The 16,321-nt window shown below is 37.1% G+C and overlaps 1 protein-coding gene across 12 annotated transcripts in view; it reads right to left on the bottom strand.

Moving 5' to 3' along the window:
• Positions 1-16,321, bottom strand: part of ANO4 (anoctamin 4) — a 403,411-nt gene that overhangs the window by 87,367 nt on the left and 299,723 nt on the right. For all 12 annotated transcript variants that reach the window (XR_012005974.1, XM_072773292.1, XM_072773290.1 and 9 more), the window contains 4 exons: positions 8,252-8,307; positions 5,754-5,875; positions 2,108-2,242; positions 939-1,035 (listed from right to left, as the gene is read on the bottom strand). Coding sequence is in view for 11 of the 12 variants with exons in the window: in XM_072773292.1 (XP_072629393.1) it covers positions 939-1,035; positions 2,108-2,242; positions 5,754-5,875; positions 8,252-8,307 (410 nt within the window). In the remaining variant the exon portion in view is untranslated. The remainder of the gene's footprint in view (positions 1-938; positions 1,036-2,107; positions 2,243-5,753; positions 5,876-8,251; positions 8,308-16,321) is intronic.

Genomic DNA, 16,321 nt, shown 5'->3' with positions numbered 1-16,321 from the left:
CTGCAGGGATTGCAGACATTCAGTAAAGTCTGAAATGTATCTGAAATCTGAGCAAGTCAACATGTAGTAGTCTTGGAAAAGTCTTTAGCAGCCCATACTCAGCTATCGCTTTGTATTAGTGACACTGCCCATAAGTAAAAAATAAGGAATTCGATGAATGAGTCTAAAATTTTAATAAAGTAAGGCCTAACATGATAAAAACATGCAATAACATATAATAGATGTAATGATGCTATGTATTTGTTTTTTTTCAAAGGACTTTTCCATATATGTACTATCTTCTCTGGTCTTCATGACATGCCATGGGGCAGAGAAGGCAGGTATCATCACTGCCTGCATTTTAGAGATGAGAGAGCTCAGCCTCAAAGAGACTGTGCAGACGGTCAAGGAGGCAAGTAGCTGAAGTAGTCTTGAATCTAATTTTTTTTTTTTTTTTGACAACAACAATAATGAAGGAGGAAAGTCATGGCAGCTCTCATTGACTAAGAGCTTACCATCTGCCAAGCACTTTGCTCTGTACACATTTTATCTCACTTCTTATAACAATCATATGAAACAGGTATCACATTCTCCATCTTACAGATAAGAAAACTGCGGCTCAGAGGTAAATAACTTGTTCTGGGGCTGACAAGTGGTAAAGAGCAGAGTCAAGATCTGAGTCTTTCTCTGACTCTACCAACTGCACTCTTTGCAGTATGTACACTGTACCTTCCTGTGATGACAATCAGAGCTAATACATTTAAAGTACATATACAGTAAAAAATATATATATATATATGTTTGAATTAGAACACCAAGTGATAGAGGTAACTTTCTCCTACAATATAAACTTGAGAATCAAAGACCAGAAATGACAAAAACAATACAGCTACCCTCTGTTCCTCATGAAAATACATGAAAAATTCAATCTACCCAGAATGCTGTAGATTTGAAATTACCTTGGCATAAACGCAGCTGTCTGACAGCCTCATGAATGGACAGTATTTATCGCACACAGGACACATGATGATATCTGTAGCTTGGCAGACTTCTTTACTGGAAAACAGAACAGAAAGGACTGCTTTTTAATGATAGCAGAGCATGTTTCCCCCTCCAATTTCACCAGAATCCTTAACCACTAAATAATATCCAGTAGATTAGATTTTTGTCTTTAGAAGCTTCCTAGTCATATCTGTTATTAATGTAAACAAGTGCCTGCACATTTTAATAATTTGATAAACCTACTCATTTATGAGGCTGTTTCTTGGCTTTACATATTAATAAGTTAAACTCTGAAAATACAGGAATCAAAACACTGGATGTTTTGCCCTAAATTATACAAAAGTCATTCACAACATTGCACAGATTTGAAGCAATTTCATACTGAACTGTAGGAACAGTCAGGTACCTAAAAGTGCCTGCCTCAATCTCTATGTGCATGATAAGTGAAAAGTAATAATGGAGGGATAAATAAAAATATGATGCATTAGTTCTAGGGGAAAACTACATTCCTATTTAACAATTTTACCAGAAAGTAAAATATTTTTGCAGGTGGGAGAATCAATCAACCACTTTTACTTTTGCAATCACTTCTAAAAGGCACATTTATTATTTATGATCATTGTCCAGCCTGGCAATAAAATCTCTGTGACTGCCTTAAACTGTATCTGGTGAGAGAGCTGAGATAATAATCCTCAATAGTGAATCATTCTCAAGGCCCCAACAAGTTGGTATGATGTCTTTCTGGCTTAGGTTTAAAGGGTCCTTGTCAAACACAGAATTCATAAAAAGGACTGTCAACCCACCATTTTTGCAGGATTAGCAGAAAAAGGTAAAAAGTCAGAGAAAGAGAGCCACTTTTAGCCAGCGAAGGAAAGCCATTTTTCCATGGACAAAGAGTGGCCTATAAGTCCATAAAGGTAAACTCTGCTTTCTTGGTAACTGAAGACAACAGCCACACTGGCAATGGATGGAAGATCTAGTGAATTGAACCTCCTGAATTCTTCCCAGGAGGGACTGAGAAGGAAGTGAGGAGGAAAAGTGGGCCCACATATGGGAAGATCCCCCAAAGCACCATCACCCATTTCTAAATAGAAGCAAAGGCAGGCTTACCCAGAGCTCCCCCTACCTGACTTGGCAGTGATCCAGAGTGATGACTCCATACAAAAAGACGAACAGTCCAATGAAGGCAGCTGGGAAGAGCATGCCAGTGTACCAGCCCAACCAGGCAAAATACAACCCAATCTTCTCTCCAAAGTACCGCCTGTTTAAGACATGAGAGCCTTGCATATCATAGTGAAGTGTTTAGAGTTTAGGCATTATAATACTTTGCTCAATCATTTTACTTTGTAGCAGCCTTGATGATAAATAATGCATCCAAGAGAAGAGAGCGCTTGACCAAATTAAGGTTGTGGGCTTAAATTTCTTCTTCTTTTATTATATATCAGAAACAGAATGAGCCCTTCCATAAAAGAACATGATTATACACAAGCTTGTTCTCAGAACACAGAATAAACCCATGCCCATTCAGGAAGATACAACACTTAATACAGAACCAGGAGAATTTGAAACATGAGAGACAACACATAATCCCATCTTTGCCGTTTTTGAGGGTATGCTTGTTTGTAGCACATGTATTGTGATTACACATATCTTTAAAAATAGGAAACAAAGTTATTGTGAAGAACTTTAAGCACCCTTTTCAAGATTTCATAGCTTTCTAAGATGTTTACAATGATATGATCACAAGATATTAGAAACTCTAATTATGGAGATTCAACATGAGTCGATACTGAGAGCAACTTTTCCTTTTAAGTGATGATTTTTCACGTTTCAACATCTACCTCAACAAATACTTCTCTGAGATTAACTAGTCTGCGTAGTCCCCTGCAGTCTGCAAAGTTTACAAATATCCAGGGAATTCCTTGAATTTCTTTTCCAAACACCATTAGTAATATAATTGACTTATGTTAGAATGTAACCCAAATTGCACTTTCTATGCCTCTCAAAAGCTTTATTTCATTAGTTGGAGGTTAATTCTTTTTAGTCTAATATAAGAATATTCTAATTATTTTTTTCATTCTCATTCTAAACACATGTTGTTTTGACCACCAGTTTCCAAATACTGGCTTCTGCTTTCCTCTTAGAATGTCCAGTAGTCCCTAAAAGCTCCTTAAAGATGGGGTAAAGATTATTTATTTACCCTATCTTTCACTGTGTCCCAGAAGAAATTTTCTACTCTTGGAAGACTTTTCCAACAGACATTCAAATATGCAGATACATTCTTTCATTCATTCCACATATAAAAGAACACCTTCCCTGTGGCAAATATTGTGCTAGGAGCTGAGGATACAATGATGAGCAAAATAAGGTTGGTCCCTGCTCTTGTGCAGCTCACAGGATGACAGAGGAGACAGATGTCAATCAATTAAAGAAATAAGTTTACAATTAGAATACTGGGAAAAGGGCTACAAAAGTAGAGGAATACAATTCCACAACGACATAAACCAAGACCATGTGACCACCCTAGTTAGGGAAGACTTCTCTGAGGAGGTGAGGAGGACCTGAGCCAAAGGCAGACACTCAACCACTGAGCCATCCAGGTACCCCCTAATCCTTGTCTTGGGAGAATGGGAAAATCCTAAGAGAGTTTTAACATTCAAGGGACATAATTAGATTTATATTCCAAAGAGATCACTCTGTCTGAGGGTAGAGAATAAACTGGAAGGGGCCAGGGTGGGAAAGAGGGAAACCAAGTATGGGACAACAGCTATAGTTCAGATTATTAGGTGAAGGACATAGTATGACAGAGGAGGTCCTGGGATGTGGCCAGAATTGAGAGACATGGGGGAAACAAAATCTATAGGACAAGAGCTATTTAAGAGATGAGATTCCCTAGATATCCACAACTTCATTCTACTCAAATATTGCTTATGCTTTTCATTTCCCTTCCTTTTAGCCAATACAAATCCTACTCTCTTCCAGGCTCAGCTCTACAGAGCTTTCTACAGAGGCACCAACCCATACCTATCCTTTCCATTTTTCCAAACTCTTATGAAATTTATCACCCTGGAGCACCTGGATTGCTCAGTCAGTTAGGCGTCTGCCTTTGGCTTGGGTTGTGATCCCAGGGACCTGGGATGGAGCCTCACATCGGGCTCCCTGCTCAGTGGGGAGTCTGCCTCTCTCTCTCTCCATCTCTCTCTGTTCCTCCCCCTACTCATGCTCTCTCTCAAGTAAATAAATAAAATCTTAAAAAAAATCATCTCTGGAAGGTATCATTGGTTGCCTGATCCAACCCCCAATCTCCATTAACAAAACAACTTATCACCTCCATCACACATTTTACCTAATTGTGCATAGTCTTGTATTGTTTTCTATTTGTTTCAAATATGCAGAAACTGTTTTCCTGAAGAAAACTGAGTTTCTCAGAGACTATTGTCTTTGGCAATAGTATTTAGCATCATACTAGAAACACAATGGGCAGTTAATACTCATTGACAAACTGCAAAGTCTTAAAATACTGTCAGGGAGGGCAGATATTTTGTTGCAGTAATTCTCTAATTTTTAATCAGTGTAATCCTGCAATATTGGGACCGAGGCTGGGAAGACCCCTGTGTTAGCATGTATGGAGACTCATCAAAAGAAAATGATCTTATCTCAGAAAATATTTTCCACTCACCCTGATCATCTGGATCATTTGTTACTAACACAAAAAGCAGTACACATTTCGTCAATGACCTTGAGTAACAACAGGAGTAAATGCTTAGTAACAATGACTCTGGCAGGAAGAATGATGGCCCGGGGAGACAAAATGTAAAGTGAGATGTCTTACTACTTCATTTTCCTCTGGGCTCATTTTTAAAAAGATTTTATTTATTCGAGAGAAAGAGCAAGAGAGAGAGAGAATGCATGAGGGAGGGGTTGGGGCAGAGGGAGAAGGACAAACAGACTCCCTGCTGAGCAGGGAGCCCATGGTGGGGCTTGATCCCAGTAGCCTGGTATCATGACCTAAGCTGAAGGTAGATGGCTAACCAACCAAGCCACCCAGGCGCCCCAGTTCTGGGTTCATCTTTTAAGGGCACTAGTGAAAGTAAAACAAATCCAGCTAGTCTAGAAAATGAGACATGATTTTCTTTCATATAAGGAATCCACAAAGTGTGGATTATTGCTACCCAATCTTAATGATCAGTCTCTAAATAATAAGACATCAGAGTATAAGGCTGCCATAGCAGAAAGTTGGACATAAATAGTTGAATAAAAAATATACTTCCACTGTACAATTATCAGAGGTTAAAAGCTGATAGGCTAATTTGACTTGCAGAATTAAAACAATCTTGAAAGGTTGTTAGTGGAAAATTACAATAAGCCTGTAATGTATTAGAATGACAGAACTCCATTTTTCCTACTTACACAGATAGTAACAGATATTCCATTTGTCACTAACATATGCAAGCACATCATCTTTCTGCAATTACCGATAGTTTGTCAATAAGGGTCATAGATGACCCGCTCCTTATAAAGTCCTGTTGGGGGGGGGGGCTGAGCTGACCTCACAGGCTCCTTCCTAAGGCCTTTTTGGAGGAAGCCCCATCCTCATCAGAGTGAGGTCTAGTTTCCTAAGAATGACCCATGTCCTCTGATGAGTTGCCTTCTTGAGATGAAGCCAGATTTGAGTAAGAGCTGTGTAACTCCGAGTTTCATCTTGTCCCAGCCGACAGTCTGCCCTAATCGTTCTGTGCAAGTTTAATGTTTGCAGCTGGTTAAGAACTCACCTTACAAGATCCAAAGGCTGGTATTTATACCACACGCCCCAGGAAGCCCAGCACTCATAGAGCAGATGTCGGTGGTTTTCCGCTCCATGAGTTCTAATGGAGTTTTTACTTCTGTAACTTCCCTGGGATAAAAACACAACTGCCAGTGAGGTTATACCCAAAAAAAGCCATAAAGAAAAGCTGATAGTAATACTAGTCTCTTACGGCAGAAGTAACAATAGGGGTAATTTAAAGAAGAAATGGATCCACACTACTGAAAGGAAAGCGGTTATCGTGGACACAATCTTGGTGATGCTCCCATGATTGTAAAAAGAACATGCTTGCTAGGAATCAGGCAGGTTTGAATGGATTCAAATTCAGCTCTGCTACTTTTTATGTAGAAGGTCTTAAACTCTCTGAGCCTCAGATTCTTGGTTCATAATGGAACTAATACTATGTGCCTTATTAGGTTTCTTTCATGGTTTAAGTGAATAGAGTGTCTTGCCTAAAGGTCATGCCCAAGACATAGCTCTCTTTTCCGTTTGTCTCAAGACAGAGTACTTGGTAAATAGCCATAGCTGTACACTTGCCTTCTCTACACAAAGCCCCTAAAATATAAAAGCTGGATGTAACCTCAAAGTTACAATTCAAATCCAATTCAACCATCTCAGGGAACAAATGAGGAGACCAAGGGCCAGACAAGCAGAGGTTTTTTTTCCTGAGTTCAAGTTAGTGGCAATGCTAGTTTCACAAACAGAAAAAGTACTCTCTAGAAGTGGACTAATTTTTAACATTAACCTGAGAAGTTCTTTCTTAGTGGAAGGTGAACAAGGCTGAGCAACTAACTCAGGTTCTAGTTTCAGCTCAAACAACAACTCACACAGGAACTAAACGGGGCTAACCTTTCTCTAAATCACTGGTTAAATTTTTAACATGAAACAAGGGGAACAGTATCTGCCCTTCTTGCTTTTATGCCTCTGAAGGTTATTATGATGTTAAATAATATAATTAAGTTAAACTGAGAGGAAAGAGTCAATAGACGGATTTTGTTACTGTTGCTGCTGTTACTAATTTGGAAGGTTTCTTCTTAGAGAACACGGGGCTTTGTTGAGATATGAAAGCCAAAGAGAAGAGGCCTTGAGCTACTCTGTGGGGTTTTAGAGCTGCATCTTCTCAGACATCCTCCTACCTGCCAACTTCTCACCAAACAGATACTTCTGCTTACCTACCATTGCTCAGACACCGCCCTCACCAAGGGGAAGGGCTGGGCTGTGGGAGGATGCAGTTGTCACTGAAACATTTTTTTGAGAATGCCAGCTAATAACTACAGGAAGCCACATGATGTTTTTTGGGGGGGAGCAGAGTGATCTGTCTTTAGAGTTCAAAAATAACCTATGTGTGGCTTTAGAAAAACTTTGGGTCAAAATGTTTGCTTTTGTCATATGAAAAGGATCATTCCAAAAATGCTTCAGGGGAGTCTGTGAATAGCGTCTTGGGCCAAAGCTTCTAGTTTTCTTACTGAATAAGATTTGTAAAATTCTACATTACCTTTGTATCCTTGTGGTGTTTAAAACAACAGAAACAGCACTGTAAGCAACCCCCCCCCCCAAAAAAAAAAAATAAAGGTATGCTTTGGAAAGAGTTGCCATTTGGGAACTGCTGGAGCTGTTCTCCAAGGTTTATTGGCAAACTGTTCACATTTTTTTTTTCTGACAGAAGACTTTTGGAACTCACTCCTAGGAGTTCCAGCCTAGCTATTTGTGGGATCCTACAGTGCATGGGCTACGAGAGTCATTGTTGTGCTCTATGCATCACACAGTAACTGATACAAAGTAGAGGCTCAATACCAAATACCATGAAGATGACAACGATCTTTCACCAATCATGAGGACTATGTCCCTTAAAATCTATGTGTAAAAGAGAATTCTGAGTTAAATAACCCAAGATTGAATGCGGACAACAGAGTTAAGGGTAATCACAGGTACATTTACTAAAGTCCTCATATAAGACAAAAATCATGTAGCAAATAAAAAGAATAACAAAATTTACATATCTTAAATGAGCAATAATAGGCAAAATACTCTTCATTTCCATTCATCACCCTTTGGGTACCAGAGACTTTTCAAGATGGCTCCTTCCTACTCTAAGGAATCACCATAGATTTCTTTGTTGCAGAGACTATGTATTTCAGGAACATTTTCCTCATGGGTCTGGTACCTCATGCAAATTTTCAATGCTTCTTTAATTTTATGACTTTGAGTCCCCTCAGCAATTCCTCTGGATTTGTGCTCATTGACTCTTGATTAAGTATTCTTACAATTACATAAAACAGATATATAGAAATAAATCTATGCTGGAGGAGTGATGTCACAATGCAAATAGGCCCTCCCTAATTATCTATTGAACAAATTAAATTCATTCCAAACAAATGTCATATCAGCAAACTCAACTGATGACTATTCCCAGAGCTGATTTAATAACAAGAAATTGACAGAGGAGGAGGAAAAGCAGGACAATACCTCATGCAGAGGAAATGCAGCTTCATAGGAGCCATTGGTAAGCAAACGATTCAGACCTAAAACAACAAACAAAGAAATTCAGTTTGAATTAATATTGAGTCTGACTCCTCATTCAAGATGAACGTAAGGGTGGTACTTTTTAGAGAAAACAATCTAGGCTTCCAAAAGTGATTCAAACCCAGCTGGGGACCCCAACAGTTTAGAAAGTTTCCTAGCTATCTGCTAGGAAATTGGACTCAAGCACTGGGAAATTAGATTTTCAAATAGAAACAAAACAGTGAAGCATACCTAGTATAGTGCCTGGCACAGAGATGGGAATATACTGAGAAAAGTAGATGAATCTATCATATAAAAAAAAGTTATTTTCTACCAAGAGCTCTTTTTATAATTTTCATCCAGAAGCTTCAATGTGGATAAATCTAACCCTTCTGCATTGGACTAGTGGTATGATTTTGAAAAAGTCACCTTGTCCTCAGACCTCAATTATCTCATACATAAAATGGGGAAGAGGTGTTGGATATGTGGAATTTTTTTTTTAGAGACATCATGTATCACAAGGGAGGGAAGGGCAGAGGGAGACACAGAGAGAGAATCTTAAGCAGGCTCCATGTTGGGCGTGGAGCCTGATGCAGGGCTCAACCTCACGACCTGACTGAGGTTAGGACCTGAGCTGAAATCAAGAGTTGGATATTTAACCAACTGAGCCAATTTGTGCCCTGGATATGTGGATTATTTTAAAAAGAGCTTTATTGAGGCCTAACTGATATACCATAAATGGCACAGATTTAAAGCACAGAATTCGGGAAGATCTGACTTCTATATGCACACCTGAAACCATCAGCACATCAAGATAGTGGACATATTCATACCCCAAAGTTTTATCATGCCACTTTGTAACTGCATTCCTCTCTACACCATCTCCAAGGCAGACACTGATTTGCATTGTCATTATCAGTTTGCATTTTCTAGAGTTTTATATAAATGGTATTATAGAGCATTACTCTTTTTTATCTGAATTCTTTCACTCGGGATAATTATTTTGAGATTTATCCATGTTGTAACTCTTTTTTTTTTATTGCTTGGCATTCCATCATATGGATATATAACTATTTATCTATTCCCCTTGATGTTTGTTTCCTGTCTTGAGCTATTACAAATAATGCCACTGTGAGCATTCATTTAGAAGTCTTTGTATGGATATCTGCTTTTATCTCTTTTGGGAAAATACTGAGAAGTGGAATAACTAGATCATATGGTGGATATATATTTAACATTATTTGCCATCTGCATATCTTCTCTTGTGAAATATCTGTTCAAATCTTATGCCATTAATTTTATTATTGTGTTATGATTTTAATATATTCTACATATTTTTCATTAGACATATGCTTTGATATTTTTTTCTCATAGGATGTGGATTCTCTTTTCATTCTCTTAAAAATATACTTCAGAGAGTAAAAGCCTTAATTTTGATGAAGCCCAATTTATCCTTTTTTTTTTTTTTTTTTTTTACAAACAGTATTTAAGAAATTCCCAACTAACCCTAAGGCCACAAAGATTTTCTCCTGGAGTTTTTATAATTTTAGGTTTTATATTTAGATCTATGATCCATTTGGATTGATTTTTATATATGGGTTCATTTTTTTTTTTTTTGCATCTGGGTATGAATTGTTTCAGCACCATTTGTTGAAAAGAGAATCCTTTATACACTGAATTATCTGAGTCTTTGTCAAGAATCAATTGTCCACATATGTATGGCTCTACTTCTGGACTCTATTCTGTTCCACAGATCTATTTGTCTATCTTTACATCAATACTACACTCTTTTGATTACTATAGGTTTATAATAATTCTTGAAATCAAGTAGGGTTAGTCTTCCATTTGTGTTCTTTTTTTTTTTTTTCAAAGCTACTTTGGTTATTCTAGGTTATGTAATTTTATTCAGCTTGTCAATTTCCATAGACACATACACATGCACAAGATTGGGATTTTGTTTTTTTCTTTTTTAAAGATTTTATTTATTCATGAGAGACACAGAGAGTAGAGAGAGAGGCAGAGACATAAGCAGAGGGAGAAGCAGGCTCCATACAGGGAGCCTGATGTGGGACTCCATCCCGGGTCTCCAGGATCAGGCCTGGGCTGAAGTTGGCGCTAAACCGCTGAGCCACCCAGGCTGCCCCAACCTTGGGATTTTGACTGAGATTGCACTGAATCTACAGTTATTAAACTGGACAGAATTGACAATGTTGAGTCTTCTGATCCATGATCAGGGTATATTTATTTAAGTCTTAAATTTTTCTCACCAATGTTCTATAGTTTTCAGTGTATATACCTTACATATCTTTTTTTTTTTTTAAAGATTTATTTATTTGAGAGAGATGAGGAGAGGCAGAGGGAGAAAGGAGAGAGTCTCAAGCAACCACACTGAGCATGGAGCCCAACGCAGGCCTCCATCTCACGACCCCAAGGACTATGACCTGAGTTGTAATCAAGAGTCGGATACTTAGCAGATTGTGCCACCCAGGCACCCCTTAACATATCTCCTGTCAGATAAGTATTTCATATTTTTTGATATTATTATAAATGGTATGGTCTTTAAATTTTTAATTCCTTAGTTGCTGGTTTATAGAAATACAACTGAGTTTTGTGTATCAGTTTTGTTTCTTGCAACATAGCTATACTCACCCTACTAGTGTTTTTGTAGATCCTGTTGGAACTTCTATACACATGGTTATGTCATCTGAGAATAAAGACAGTTTTATTTCTTTTTCAATTTGGATGCCTATTATTCTTTTTCTTGTCTTTCTTTTTACTACACTGGCTAGTAAAATGATGAATATGAGAGCAGACATACTTGTCCTGCTCCTTATCTTGAGGAAAAAAAGCATTTAGTTTTTAACATTAAGTATAATGTTAACTATAAGCATTTTATAGATGTACTTTATTGAGGTTGAGGAAATTCCTTTCTATTCATAGCTTGCTGAGTTTTTATCAGGAATGAATGTAGGATTTTGTCAAATACTTTTTCTGTGCCTCTGGAGATGACCATATTGTTTTCCTCTTTTATTTTGCCAAAGTATTAAACTATGTTGATTAATTTTAATAAACTCTACGCCAACTTACAGATCTGCATAAACCCTACTTGGTCATGATGGATTATATTTTTTATATATTGTTGAGTTTTATTTTAAACTTTGTTTATAATGTTTGCCTCTATTTTCATGAAGGATGTTTATTTGTAGTTTTCTAGTATAGTCTTTGCCTGGTTTGGGTACCTGGGTAATACTGCCCTATTCTCCATATTTCAATTTTGTGAAAGAGTTTAAAATTGGTATTATTTCTTTCTTGAATGTCTGATAGAATTCACCAGATAATCTGGGCAGGTAGGGGTATTTTTTGTGAGAAGATTTTCTTTCTTTCTTTCTTTCTTTCTTTCTTTCTTTCTTTCTTTCTTTCTCTCTCTCTCTCTCTCTCTCTCTCTCTCTTTCTTTCTTTCTCTCTTTCTTTCTTTCTTTCTTTCTTTCTTTCTTTCTTTCTTTCTTTCTTTCTTTCTTTCTTTCTTCTTTCTTTCTCTCTCTCTCTCTCTCTCTTTCTTTCTTTCTTTTTTTTAAAGATTTTATTTATTTATTCATGAGAGACACAGAGAGAGAGAGAGGCAGAGACACAGGCAGAGGTAGGAGCAGGCTCCATATGCAGGGAGCCCGATGTGGGACTTGATCCTGTGACTTCAGGATCATGCCCTGGGCCAAAGGCAGGTGCTAAACCGCTGAGTCACCCAGGGATCCCTGTGAGAAGACTTTCAAGTACAAATTCAATTTCTTTAACATATATGGAGCTAATTAGGTTATTTCTTTTTTTAAATGCTTATATACATAAGTTCATTTTTTTCAAGTTCTTATTTAAACCCAAGTTAGTTAACATACAGTGTTATATTAGTGTCAGGTCTACGATATAGTGATTCAACACTTCCATACACCACCCAGCGCTCATCATGGTGCACTCCTTAATCCCCATCACCTATTTAACTCATACCCCCACCCACCTCCTTTCTGGTAGCCATTAGCTTATTCTATAGTGAAAAGTCTGTTTTTTGATTTAATCTCTCTTTTTGTCCCTTTGTGCATTTGTTTTGTTTCTTAAATTCCACATATGAGTGAAATCATATATTGTCTTTCCCTGACTTATTTTGCTTAATATAATACTCTCTAGCTCCACTCATGTCATTGCAAATGACAAGACTACCCCTGCTTGTGCTCTCTCTGTCAAACAAATAAATAAAAGTGTTAAAAACATAAACTAAAAAGCTGTAGTAATCAAAACAGTATAGTACTGGCACAAAAATAGACACATATATTAACAGAACAAAATAAAAAACCCAGAAATGAACCCACAATTATATAGTCAATTAATCTTCAACAAAGCAGGAAAGAATATCAAATGGGAAAAAGTCACTTCAACAAATGGTATTGGGAAAACTGGACAGCAACATGCAAAAGAATGAAACTGGATCATTTTCTTACACTATACAAAAATAAATTCAAGATGGATTAAAGACCTAAATGTGAGACCCGAGACCATAAAAATTATAAAAAAGAACACAGTAACTTCTTTTACATCAGGTATGTCTCCTGAGGCAACGGAAACAAAAACAAATACAAACTATTAGGACTTCCTCAAAATAAAAAGCTTAAGCACAGAAGGAAACAATCAACAAAACTAAAAGGCAACTTATGGAATGGGAGAAGATATTTGCAAATGACCTATCAGCTAAAGGGCTAATATCCAAAATATATAAAAAATACAACTCAACACCCAAAAAACAAATAACCTAATTAAAAATGGGCAGGAGATATGAATAGACATTTTTGGAAAGACATACAGATGGCCAATAGAACATGACAAGATTCTCATCATTATTTACCAGGAAAATGCAAATAAAAACTACAATAAGATATTACCTCACACCAATCAGAATGGCTTAAATCAACAACACAAGGTTATTTTTTTTCTTGAATGGGTTTTGATTATTTGCATCTGTCCAGAAATGTGTCCATTTAAGTTGTCAAACTTATTGACAAAAGGCTATTCACAATATTCCCTTAATATATCCCCAACTTTTTTGGTGGCAGCACCTCTACTATTCTTGGAAATTTAGGAATTTGTATTTTCTCTCTTTTCTTTCTGATAAGCCTGACAAGAAGTTTACATTAGTTTTCTATCACTGTGTAATAAATTACAAGAAATGTAGTAGCTAAAAACAAGAGCCATTTACTATCTCATACTTCTTTTGGTCAAAAGTCTGGGCATGCTCTACCTAGGTTCTCTGCTCTGGGTCTCACAACATCAAACTGCAAGTTTGGGCTAGACTGAATTCTTATCTGGAGGTTCAACTACAAAAGGATCCACTTCCAAGCTCCTTGGATTATTGACAGAACTGATTTCCTTGAGCTGACATTCATGACAACTTGCTTCTTAGAAACCAGCAACAGAGAGAGGGAGTCCCTGTTGCTGTAAGCGGCTGAGCTGGGGACAGGCCTAAACACTCTTTTAAAGGGCTTTCCTCCTTATGTCAGTCCCACCTAGGATTTTAAGTCAAAGTCAAACTGATTAAGAACTTTTTCACATCTGGAAGATCTCCTAAACTTTTCCACATAATGTAACACAATCACAGGAGTGACACAATCATCTATGCAATATTCCATTTGTTAAATGTAAGCTACATTTTCTACCTATACTTAAGGGGAAGGAATTACACAGGACATGACTCACTGGAGAATCACCTTGGGTGTGTTCACCACAAGGTTTATAAATTTTGTTTTGTTTTTAAAAGAAACAGCTTTTGGTTTCACTTATGTTATCTATTGTTTTTTCTGTTTTCTATTTCATTCACTTCTTCTATTATTTCCTTTCATCTACCTATTTTAATTCCTTTTTCTTTTTCTTGTTTCTTAAGGTGGAAGGGGGGTCATTAATTTTGACATTTCATTTCGTATATACACTATACATTTCTCCCTAAGTAATGCACACTTTTTGCATATATTGTTTTTGTTTTTATTGAGTATAACATACCAATTTTTCTTTTTTCACTGATGAGTTATTTAAAAGGTATTAGTTGTAAATGTTTGTAAAATTTCCAGAGATTATCTTCATATTAACATCTAATTTGTATCCTCTGTGGTCAAAAAACATAATCTGTCGAACTTGAATCCCTTTAGATCTATTAAGTCTTGTTTCATGTTCCCAAATATGGCCTATCTTGTTAATGTTCTACATGCACTTGAAAAAAACAAATAAAGAAGATGTGGTCAATGTATACAATGGAATATGACTCAGCCATTAGAAATGACAAATACCATTTGCTTCGACGTGGATGGAACTGGAGGGTATTATGTTGAGTGAAATAAGTCAATCGGAGAAGGACAAACATTATATGGTCTCATTCATCTGGGGAATATAAAAAATAGTGAAAGGGAATAAAGAGGAAAGGAGAAAAAATTAGTGGGAAATGTCAGGGAGGGAGACAGAACATGAGAGACTCCTAACTCTGGGAAACAAACTAGGGGTGGTGGAAGGGGAGGTGGGCAGGGGGTGGGGGTGACTGGATGACAGGCACTGAGGGGGGCACTTGATGGGATGAGCACTGGGTGTTATTCTATATGTTGGCAAATTGAACACCAATAAAAAATAAATTTATACATCTGGAGAATATAAATAATAGTGAAAGGGAATAGAAGGGAAGGGAGAAGAAATGGGTAGGAAATATCAGAAAGGGAGACAGAACATAAAGACTCCTAACTCTGGGAAATGAACTAGGGGTGGTGGAAGGGGAGGAGGGCGGGGGGTGGGGGTGAATGGGTGACAGGCACTGAGGGGGGCACTTGATGGGATGAGCACTGGGTGTTATTCTGTATGTTGGCAAATTGAACACCAATAAAAAATAAATTTATTATTAAAAAAATAAAAATAAATAAATAAATAAAGAAAGAAAGAAAGAAAGAAAGAAAGAAAGAAAGAAAGAAAGAAAAACAACAGGTATTCTGCTATTGTTGGAGTGATCTAAAAGATTAATTATATTCACTGATAATGTTGTTCCGGTCTTCTAACCCCTACTGATTTTCTATTTATTCTATTAATTACTGAGAAAGAAGTATTGCAATATCCAACTATAATCGTGGAATTGTCTATTTTTCTTTGCAGTTCTGTCAGTTTTTGCAGTTTGAAGCTATAGGCTTTTAGGATTGTTATGTCCTCCTCATGAATTGATTGAATTTCCTTTTATCTCTGGTAATATTCTTTGCTCTGAAATCTATTGTGTCTGATATCAATATAGCCACTTCAGCTTTATTTTGGTTAAGCATGTTATAACTTTTTGGAACCTTTTACTTTTAACCCATTTGTGTCTTTAAAGTTTCTTGCAGGCAGCAAAGAATTAGGGCCTTCTAACCTCTGAATTTTGGATTGGGATCTTTAGAACACTTACATTCAATGCTCTGTGAATTAGGAGGTATTCCAATTTCACTGAAAATCCTTTGGGGTTCTTATTTCACTGGGTTTGGGTAGTTTCCTGATATATATGCACTAATTAGTACTCTGCTAAATACTTGAAGAGAGCCTTCTGATGATCTTCAGGGTTTCCTCTTGGCAGACCATTCTGCTTTTTTGGTACTTTGTTCTGTGAACTCTATTGTTGTCTCGTTGGACTTTCAGTAACATCTTCTCAACTTAGAGTATACCAGGTTCTTCCTCCCTGGGCTGCTATCTAGAAACTATGCCAAAGTCGGAAACTGATGCAATTGTAGCACTCATCTCATTTGTTTTCTGTCTTTCCAGGATCCCTATTCTTGGCTGCTGAATGTTCAGTGCCTTGAAAAGAATGGACTCCTACATTTTTTTTCTGTGTTTCCTTTGCTTGTTTCAGGTGGGAAAGTAAATCTTGTGGCTCCTATTCTGTCTTGGCCAAAAGTAGAAGTTACATGTGTTGGTCTTTCAGATCAAGACTTATGCTACTTCCTAAAATGAACCTCAAAGATGATGACTAGGAGGATGTCTCTCTGGTGGCTAATAAGGAAA

This window comes from Canis lupus, chromosome 13 (genome assembly GCF_048164855.1).
Source record: "Canis lupus baileyi chromosome 13, mCanLup2.hap1, whole genome shotgun sequence".
NCBI lineage: Eukaryota > Metazoa > Chordata > Mammalia > Carnivora > Canidae > Canis > Canis lupus.
The sequence above is the reverse complement of the archived record's forward strand: the minus strand, read 5'-3'. Positions and strand labels throughout refer to the sequence as shown.